This window comes from Etheostoma cragini, chromosome 13 (genome assembly GCF_013103735.1).
Source record: "Etheostoma cragini isolate CJK2018 chromosome 13, CSU_Ecrag_1.0, whole genome shotgun sequence".
In the NCBI taxonomy this organism is placed as follows: domain Eukaryota; kingdom Metazoa; phylum Chordata; class Actinopteri; order Perciformes; family Percidae; genus Etheostoma; species Etheostoma cragini.
In genome coordinates this window covers 15,169,366-15,179,927 of record NC_048419.1, presented here as the reverse complement: position 1 = coordinate 15,179,927, position 10,562 = coordinate 15,169,366, and the positions used below count along the sequence as shown (strand labels likewise).

Below are 10,562 nucleotides of genomic sequence, written 5' to 3'. Positions count from 1 at the left end.
AGTAACAAGCCAAAACATTTCCTGCTAATTGTCTTTCACTCTCGCCATTACAGCTCACAAATTCAAATACATAAGTGCACAATCAATGAACTGCTGTACATCCTGTTCAACATCAAGTTGACAATCTTTCAGTACCAGCAAGAGAATCCTTATCCAGTGTGCAATAAACACACAGGCGTTTGTCTTTGTAAGTTTAGTGCAAGAACACCAAAAGTAGTGTATTTACACTGAAAATGTAGAAAAATATTTAAAGTGGTTGGGACAAACAAAAGTTTTAACTGTAGTAACAATAGTAAAAAATTAGCAGGACAATTGCTTTCCATGTAGTGACTGTCCACATAGTGTCACTCCCCTGAAAACCTCAAAACTAATAAAGCTAGCTCACAGTATCCTCTCAGGATTAACGCTCTAATTTAGTTCATGCTTGGTGTTTTTTTTGGTGATACACAAGCTTCTGGAGGAGGATTTCTGATATAGTTACCTAGCAACAAATACCAGACGACTTACAACTTTCAGACAGGTTGCTCACGTCACATCTACGTACGTCTTAAAGCTCAGTTAGAGGCTGCGCAGTAAAGCTCAGCCCTCACCAAAAAAGTCTTTCTAATAACGGGCTCGCATTGTTTTTTGTTTACTGTCAATGGAGGACACGCTGGTCCCAGAAGGTTTTCCACATTCCAATTTAGAATTTTTGTCCTCAATTTCACTTTCCATTAACAGAGGACTCTACCGCATGCTGAAACAATTCAGAATAATCAGCCATTAGCGTGGAGCTTTGTTATCATTTTCTGACATGTGAAAAGACTAAAAAATTAATCAATTAACCACAGAAATTAACAGATGAATTGATTATGAAAAGAATCAAAGTTGCAGCCCCTATTAGCTGTGATAACATGAAGACAAATATGCAGCATTGCTGAGTTGGGTTTTAGTACAAAGCTTGTTGGCAGTCCAAAGGGATTCTTTAATTACAGGCAGCCCCAACAGAGTAAAAATTGGTTTAACAGCATATGTGTGAGGGCTAGAGGCCAGCTGATCCTGTTGGAAGATCCAGTAGATGAGGCTTGACCTTTGGATGACTGCTCTGTGACTAATGTCAGCCCTGTCTGGGACCCGACAAGTCTCAATATTGACCCTCTAATTCACTCAGTATGTATAGTCTGTCTGACTGCGCTGGCACAGGACATTCAAATATCTGGACAGATTAAAGCACTGATTTAGAAATGGCAGCCTATTCCAAAATGTAGGGGGAAAAGTGACAGTTGATTCTTGCTAGCTAGCTGACGCAAAAACACAAACAGTCTGTGCTGGCAAAGGCGAAGCTTCAATATAAATGTTCCCTCAGCTGGAAATTGTTTCCAGTGCAGCTGAAAAGCTCCTTTTATTGAGCTAGTCAAACACTACCCCTCCCCATCGGTTATTTTACACACACACACACACACACACACACACACACACACACACACACACACACACACACACACACACGAACACACACACATTTTACATCTCTTTAAATTAAATTTGGAACAATTACAGCTAACGGAAAGTCCCTCCTGTAACCTCACTTGAAAGACAATAGCATTAAAAGACTGCATCATTATCAATTTTTGGGGTTTGTCAATGCAATCAATCCCTGAAATCAATAAAGTATGCACTGAGAACATTGACTGAGCACATTATTTGTGCAGAATTCCCTTTAGAAACTTATTATCTAAAAAAGAAACACATAAGCAAGCAACTCCCCAGTCTCCAATAATGAGTCACATTAGTTCACATTACTGATCGGCAAAAAATGTCTGTGAGTAGAATATTTAATGAGGCTAGCAGCCTGCTTCACACAACTGCCTCAGTTGATATGAGCAAGAGGTTTTTCACACTGTTTTATTCAGTAAAATAAGATCTTTTTGAAGTAGAATAAGTTTCTTTGTTGGCTGATCATCTTCCTCTCTAAGAGTCACAGAGTGACACATTTTTCTCAACTCAAGTTTCTCTTCCTCCTCTCAGTTTCTCAATTCAGCCAGCCCACATCATCCTATGAGTTTCATTTTCTTCAGTATCACAAGTCAGTAACTCATTTTCTCCTTTTTCTTTTAACCAAAAAGCTGTTGTTTTGCTCATTTAGTTTAACTTAAAGTCAGGATTATAGCTACCACAGAGGACATCGGGTCATGATGTTAGTATAGTATTTAAGTTTTTTTTATGACGTGAGGAGTTAAAATTCTACATTTATACACCTGGTGGGTGTTTTAAAGCAAAGAGACAATTGTATCTAAATTTAGTGTTTGCCCTCCACTGGTCACCAGTATGATATCCCTGCCATTGTGGAGACGGCTTTCAGCAGCATCAAGACAGGGATAACATTTTCACAAAAGATCACTGGACAAATACAATTTGAAATACATAAAGAAAAAGTCAGAGAATTTCCTTGACTTTTTGATGGCAAGTCAGACTTAACCGAGAGATAAGGGACCAAATGGCACAATGCCACAACACCAATACATGCAAACAGTGGCCTGTAGGCGCGGCTCTAGTTGCTGTTCTGGAGCAAAAGTGAACAGTAGTGGGTGTTACTCCATTGGCAAAGCCAACAGCAAACACTTAACAGGAAGAACAGGTTCTGCTTTAGCTGGTTTCACCATGCAAATATGCTCATGCATAAACAAAATACATGCACGTATACTTCCAAAGTGCCTGCAGACATGCAGTCTACTTAAAAGGACTTTGACGTGTTAGCACCACCTGAGATCTCCATATTACTCACACCCACTTATTCATGTCATCCTCCGACTCTGTAACACTTAGCACAAAAGCTGAAGAGTGTCCTCACTTTACTTTTGTCCTGAGGTGTCCAGCATGAACTGTTTTGCAATGAGCTCAGTGCCCAGGAATTGATAATTAGCAGTATGAACTTGGTTATTATTACGCCGCTATCTCTGCTCCTATGTTGTTAATATTCAAGGACGTGAAGACATGCAGCATACAACAAGTGCCTATTCACTGTCAAGAAAGATCAGGACTAGAATCAATAGTGTAGACCAGAAGTCTCCTATTAAACCAGGACCCCGGGAGCCCCTAAAACAGCAAAGTAGTTCAACCCATTCCTGGGCAAAGCCCTACCTGCCAACACTGAAGATGGGGATTTTCCAGCAGAATAAGCTCTTATCCCAACACACATATACACTGACTTCTTCTTAGAAACCTTCTAGGTTACTTACAGAACTATTCAGTCAACAACAAAGGGGACAGGGTCTCACTTTCAAACCCGGCAAGTGAAATCTAACACGAAGATTTAATCTCGGTGGTTGTTAGAGTTGGCTCTGTGAAGTGTGTCTCTAACCTAAATTATCATAAGCATTACAGCCAAGCAAAACCTCTTAACTCTAGTAAACGTGAAGTTTTAACTTGGTTAACCACTGCAAACACATTAAGTTTTTAGTTAATGACTGACAGTGTGTGCGGTAGGCTGCAGACAACAGGAAAACATGAATTTTGCAGAAAAACTGAGTAAACGTTTATGTACAGAACAGCAAATGCAGCCAGGTTAATCCAGATACATACACAGTATAGTAGCCTAACTATACTAGGATTACAACCCTAGTGCAGGTAAAATAAACACACACTGTGCAGGTTCAGAAGATCAAAAATGAATTGGCTGTCATACAAATAAAGGTCATATTTAATGCCTCAGATTTGATATTTTTCACCACTGAGACATTATGACTGTAATATTACAAATAACTGATCAGCTGGAACAGACATGGGGGGAAATGGAAAAGGGGAAAGCAGTGGTGTTGATAGGTACATTATTCATAGAGGGCATCACATAGAATACACATGCACAGACACATGCAACACTGAAAAATACACAGACAAACAAAAACAGTTACATAAGAAATCAATGGATGCATGGTTCTCAATAGGACTTCCTGTGTGGCAGACATGCATCAATACAATAGAATTAATTCTATACAATCAGAGACACATACACAGTCCCAAAGACTTTACTAGTACACGCAAGTGTCAACACAAATACAAAATGCTTCACAATCACGGTCTCCCAGCCAATCAAAAAAATGACGTTAAACAACCATTCACTTCTCTATTGTTATTATTATTATTAACCACGGTGTACAGTAATACCATTAAGTATTCACACCATTCTTAGAAGTCAAACAGACAGTTTTCATTTTTTCAACTCTCATCAGTTCCTCATCATTACTTTCCTGAAATGCTTGAAACGAATATGAATGGAGCACAACTCGTGCACCTTTAGAACTGCTATCAGAACTTTGCGTGGCGCTGCGAGGCCGACACGTGACAATGTCAGAGTCGATATATCAACTCCTGCACCCAGGCAGGATGATGTAATCCTGATTTGTGACTCAGACCCACAAAACATGGCATGAGCAACGGCACACATATTCACTGATATGCTTCATCCAACTGTCAGGATATTTATGAGTGTTATTTCCTCTGAATGTGTCAATCAAAGCCCAGTCAGCAGCTCCTGCCCGGGGCTGAAGACCGCCTGCGGACCTCTCTCCGTCTATAGCCCCCCTGTGTCATAAGTGCTGAGCTAAGCTGGAGTAAGACACGGGACAGAGACTGCTGTTTTCAGCAGCAACGATTCCCCATCCATTGTTCTTTCATCCGTGACCGACACACCGCTGACCTCCGACCCTAACCTTTGACTTCTTTTTGTGTTTGTGGGTGTGTGTCTGTGTTTCTGTGCGTGCCTCAAGGGCACTCTTTCACAATGTGGGAATGAACAATAAACTGCTTTGAACGCATCACAGTTACAATTACCCAAACGCAAGGGAAGCAGAGGTAACTAGCTTTTAACCACATACTGATACCGTAACACAAAAATAGTCTTTTTTATAGATATATTGATACATTTATTGATTGTAGTCCTAATTTCAAATTAAATTATAGATAACATTAAAGTAAAAATGATTAGTGTGTTAATAGATAAGTTAATTGACAGAAAATGAATTAGTGACAATCTTGATAATTTAATTATTTTGTTAAGCATAAATGTCAACAATTCACCGGTAATAGTTCATTGCTATATTCTGTTCCTTATCAGTCAAGAGTTTACGTTTCATTACACCTTATGGTGTGCATGAAAATTCATATGTAATTTCACCCGACGTTTGAAGGGTTAATATGACTTCCTGGTCTGGGTGAGCATAATGGCGTTTTTTCCATTACATGGTACCTGCTCGACTCAGCTCCACCGTGGTGACCCGTCTTCCTTCTACCATCGCAGATTAGTGCCGCCTCATGTGTGAGGCGAGCGTGGCTGGTCAACACAGCAGGAAACTGCCGTGACCTAACGTGACACACACAAAGGTGTGTTGTCTTTGACTCTCAGCATGTGGCTGTTGCCACAGCCTGAAAACCCTTTTAGTTTAAAAAAAAAAAGCTGGAGGCGAAAAAAAGAAGAAAAAAAAGAAAAACACCGCTGGCTAAACTATTTCAACACGGCGGGTTTGTTCAGGACAGCCCCCGTCTGTCGCTAGCAATGATGTCTCCAACCAATCAGTAGTCTGCAGGTTTTCATACCACCTTATGGTATCGCCTCAGCAGCTTGAAACATCCACTGAGGTGGTACTAAAAAAAAACGTACCTGTTAGCAGGTACCAGGGAGTTTTTTGTGTAATGGAAAACCAAAAAAATACAAGTAGAGTCAAGGAGAGTATGAACCATGTAGTGGAAAAATACCATTAGTGATGTGATGGCCACCTACACAAACCTAACACAAATTATACTCTTTACTGCAAAAATGACAGGGTGTCTACTGTCTGAATGTGTATGAGTACGTGTGCATGGTAATAGTTTTTATTTCTTAATGTTGTATCAGGATCAGATGTGTGTGCCTTTAGTAAGCACTTCCAACCAGGAAGAGAAGCCGCACGGCCATGTTGTTACCACTTTGGGCTTTAGCTAATGGTTAATAAATGATTTACTAATGCTTTCTACATCAGCTGTAAAACAAAGACCGTTTGTTCTGACAGTTTCTTCTTTATGAAGCGTGACACAAGAAAGAATAAAGAAAATTGCTCTGTAAGAATTAGGAAAAGTGAAATGGGATTTTAGGAAAGGGAAAAAATTAAAACAAGTGATATTGTAAAAAAAAATATCCATCACTCACATCATCGACTTCAAGGGGATTTCTTTAAATGACGTGTTTTGTCTAACCAACAGTCCAAAACTTCAAAAAAATTCAACTTACTATAAATCAATAAAAAGCGGACAAAACCGCCATATTCACCTTAAGGAAGCTCACACACACCGGCATCCAGACCTCAGACAAAAGCGTCCCACTGTTGCCATGGGGACCAATTCAGCCCTGTCAGCACTTCTCAGGTTTGCCTGGAGCGAGGCAATTTGCCCACTCCTCATCCTTCACTCTTCCTATCCCTCCACCCCTCCTTCTTTTTTCCTTTCCAAGATGGAAAAAAAATCCCATTCTCCATTCTCAAGGGGGCAGGACTATTTCTTCTCCTATTCTTCCTCTCAGATTCATTCACCCACAATGTTTGGCATCGGCACTCTCCTCTCACTCCCACTCCCACTCGACACAGCCTTTATAAGTGTGTGTGTGTGTGTGTGTGTGTGTGTGTGTGTGTGTGTACACGTGCTCCTTCCCCAGACTGAGAGAGGGTAGGGGGAAAATGAAGGGTGCATCTGCTGCTGATTTCAACCACAGGATGAATTAAATGCAGAAAGCTAATATTTCCCCAAATTTCCCTGGGGAACACAAGAAGCTAGTTTGGTGTACAGATTGAGCTACGCCACAAAAGGAAGTAATCGCACTTAAGTTTTTTGCTGGTAGAAATCCTTAAACGTCTTACTTATGTGCCGGATTTCACCTTTATGTTCCTGCTGCGGGCATATTAATCACATGAGCCTGAAAACAGCATTTCTGGCAGAAATAAAATCCATTTAGAACAATGTTTGAGAGTTGGAAGTTGTAAAAATATTATTACTTTTCCACTGAACTTTATGCCCCAAGCTGACGATAAATGATGTGACAATAATTTGATACTTTCCGTACAGGGAAGTATCAGATTGAGCTATAAAGCAGCTGGCAGGGATTGAGTGTGTTGCTTAAAGACACTTCAGCAGGGTTTCTGGAGGCTTTAACCAAAGTTCTCTGGCTGAATAATAATCCTTTAATACTCAAGAATAACACTATTACAAATGTAAACTGACCCTGCATAACACCGCAACTGAAGTTCATACAAAGCCTCACACATCAACACAAATGGTGACATAACACAAGACCTTCTATAAGTGTTATCTAGATTAATTCACCAGTCATAAGAGGTCATACAATTAAAGATTCGGCTCATGATCACGTCTATAATCCATGAAAATTCCTTGCAATGTGCTAGATTTAGAGGTTTTAGCTTTGACTGGACATATACATCGAGGCCTGCTCACCCCGAACTTCCTGACAGCGTTGTCCAACAACATAATGGACCTGCTGTTCAGGGGATCAGCTAAACGTCAACACCGTAGTACAGCCACAGCTGATCTCTGCGTGGAGGGGCACATTATGTGGTTTATCCTTTCTATACATAGACCTGGAAATATTTTTAGAGCCACCACGCACTAGCAGTAAATATGACAGTCATAAAGCTGCCAGACAGAGGGGAAATATAATGTCTCAGGCTGGGTGAACCTAACGGAACGCATTTTATGCGTCTTTTAATTTGTGGAATAGCTTACCCACGAGATGCTGACATAAATCTTTATGATGAGAGTTCATAACACAAACCTCTGGCAGTCAGTACGTTACAGTATAATAAGTCATAACAGGATAGTGTCTTGAGAGGGTGGGGGTGAGCTAATAAAGTCACCTGATAATGACCGCAGTCTTTATTGGTTATAGGTTAGCCTTCTTTTTAAAGCACCACTACATCAGAAGCAATGCAAGTACTCATTTCCAACCCTTTGCTTTCTTTGATGCTGGAGTTTTACAAATTTGGTAATCAGTTGCAGTGAGCATCAGGGAGCAACTACTGTTTTTATCACTGATCAAACTGTCTATTATTCTTCCAACAACTCATTTAGTCCATGAAGTGCTAGAAAATACTAATTGAAGCGCATCCCAATTTCCCAGAGCAAAAGTTGACGCCTTCTTTAGGCTTGATAAATAACTAGTCAGTTATCAAAATTGGCAACTCCTTTTCCCAGTTGAGGTATCATTATCCCTGTTTTGTCGCTACTGCTCTAACAAACATCAAGTGTCCATTCATCTTCATCAGGCTTCCATTATCATCTCGACACAATTTTGTGCAAACTTTTTACACACAAAAATGAATGCAGACGTGATGTTCACTGTGCTACATTACAGGACGTTAAGAAGTGTTGGGAGTGTGCTTATAGGGTTTCATACTGTGGAGAATTCAATGGGAGACAATGGCTGCCTGGAACTGTAGGAAATGTAGTTTTATTAAATGATATTTTCCTAAATGTTAAAGGTATACATGAGGTATAAACTTGCAAACACTGATAAGAATAAAGTTAAACTTCCCAACCCAACTTTGGTAATCAGTAGGATGTATGGTGTGTAGCCTGATCAGCCATACTGGGCCTTTACAGCGACGTTCTCAAGTCAACTTCATGAAACCAGAAGTAGCTCGTGGAACAGTCGTGTTGCTCTCATCCGCATTTTATGGGGGGGGGGGTCAACACCTTGAGGAAATAAATTATGGTTAAGCGTGAAAAGCAGACATTTCTCTCACCATGTCCGCTGGGGTGCTGCCCGTCATCATGAAGGTTTTGCCGGTCTTCGGCGGGGTTTACACACACACACACACACACAACACAAGCTGAGAACACAAATACCCCCTTTACGTCTTCCTTATTGGAGCTCAACAAACGTCGTTTTTATGGTTTAGAGCAGGAAAGAAAAACACAATGTATTCCCGGTGACTTGCTCTCTCCACAGTCACTACACCGAGGTAGCAAGGCAAGGCGTTTTACGACGCTTCCTTCTCTCTATTGCACAATCATTTCGTTGATCATTTTCCACACAAATTGGGAGATTTGGGGGTATAGTTAATGTTAGCGGGATAAGCTGTCGACCCGAGGGCCTCCTCCGACCCTCCGAACATCAAGAATATCCTGCTTGTAGAAAAGGTGATTACGCCGTGCGAAAAACCCAATATCGTAACTGCTGGCACATCCGGACACGGATCTTTTTCTCTCTTGGTGAAAAAGAACAAAAATATCCGCAAGGTTAAAGGTTACCGTCCGCTAGTTAACTCAAACACTTCCGTCAGTTGGTACAAAACGCGTCCTTTGGCGAAATCTGTCGGTACTTCTTTTTAAAACGGGAGTTTGTGACGATTGTTGGGAACGTTACAGACTGCGTTGCTGTACCTTTGCGCCCCGTTCAGCTGTCATCCTGATTCCTGCATTAGCAAACTAACGTCAAGTTAGCAACGGAAGCAGACATGGGACTTCCGGTTAAGTACTAAAAAATAAATAAAACCATTTTAATCTTTCAAGTACGCAGTATGCGCATTTCTTTTTGGTCATTTTGCAACCAAGACTTAAAAGCAGCATGGAAGAGAAGAGAAGATTACATAGAATAAATAGAATATTTTTAATCAACAGTAAGGATAGATATGAATACCAAGATATATACAATATGGACAGTATAGACATGTGTATATACATATAAATATAAATGGAAGTCACGGCAATAGTATGACTACAGAATAAACATCTGGAAGTATGAAATGAACACTGTGCATATAGATCAGATGCATTTCCTGCATACATTTATATCAGTCTTAGCAAATATAATGATGAAATTGGTTACCGTGCTTCCCATTATAATAAAAGATGTACCAAAAAAGTAGAGACTCTATGTCGATTTCTGTATTGTTGATGCTCTTATGCCATAGCTCTGTTATAAAAGTGAAGAAATATAAATAGTATTTAACCCCCATCCCCACGAGATATTACATGTTGTAATTAATTTGTGATGAAGGAGAGAAATAATTCATTGTTGAATGACTAAACACAACCAGTACATGTGCATTTTTACAGTAGAGTGGTTAAATGAGGAACATGGGGTTGCATTAATCCAATTATGGATCCCCTAAAGTAAATATTGATGAAATCCAGCTGTTAGATTCTTCAAATAATCACATTATCTAAAAAAATCAGTTCTCTGTCAGATGGCTGTATCCTGACAGTCAGGTGACACCATTACATGGAAAAGTCCTAAATTCAAAATTACATTTTACAAGTATTAGTAGCAACATTTACTTAAAGTATCAAAAGAATTGCCCCTATCAGTTTTACAATATTATTAAATCGTAATTATTGATGTATTGGGGTTAATATGTAAACTGTACTTGAAAGTTTAAGTTGGTCATGGTGGACAAAATGAAATCTGTTCCAAAATTTCCATTACACTTTGATAAATGGCATCATGTTGAAGGTCTATTTAAATAGTTTCATGTCGAGCTTATGTTTTATTTTGAAGTCAGAATTACTTCATATCCGGGTTTAATGTTTCTTGACGTGCC

The 10,562-nt window shown here is 39.8% G+C and overlaps 1 protein-coding gene across 1 annotated transcript in view; it reads right to left on the bottom strand.

The window, feature by feature from the left end:
• ubl3a (ubiquitin-like 3a) overlaps positions 1-9,448 on the bottom strand; it is a 33,795-nt gene extending 24,347 nt beyond the window's left edge. The window contains exon 1 of the mRNA XM_034889868.1: positions 8,763-9,448. Within this exon, the coding sequence (XP_034745759.1) occupies positions 8,763-8,792 (30 nt within the window). The 5' untranslated portion in view covers positions 8,793-9,448. The remainder of the gene's footprint in view (positions 1-8,762) is intronic.
• Between the last annotated feature and the right edge of the window lie 1,114 nt (positions 9,449-10,562).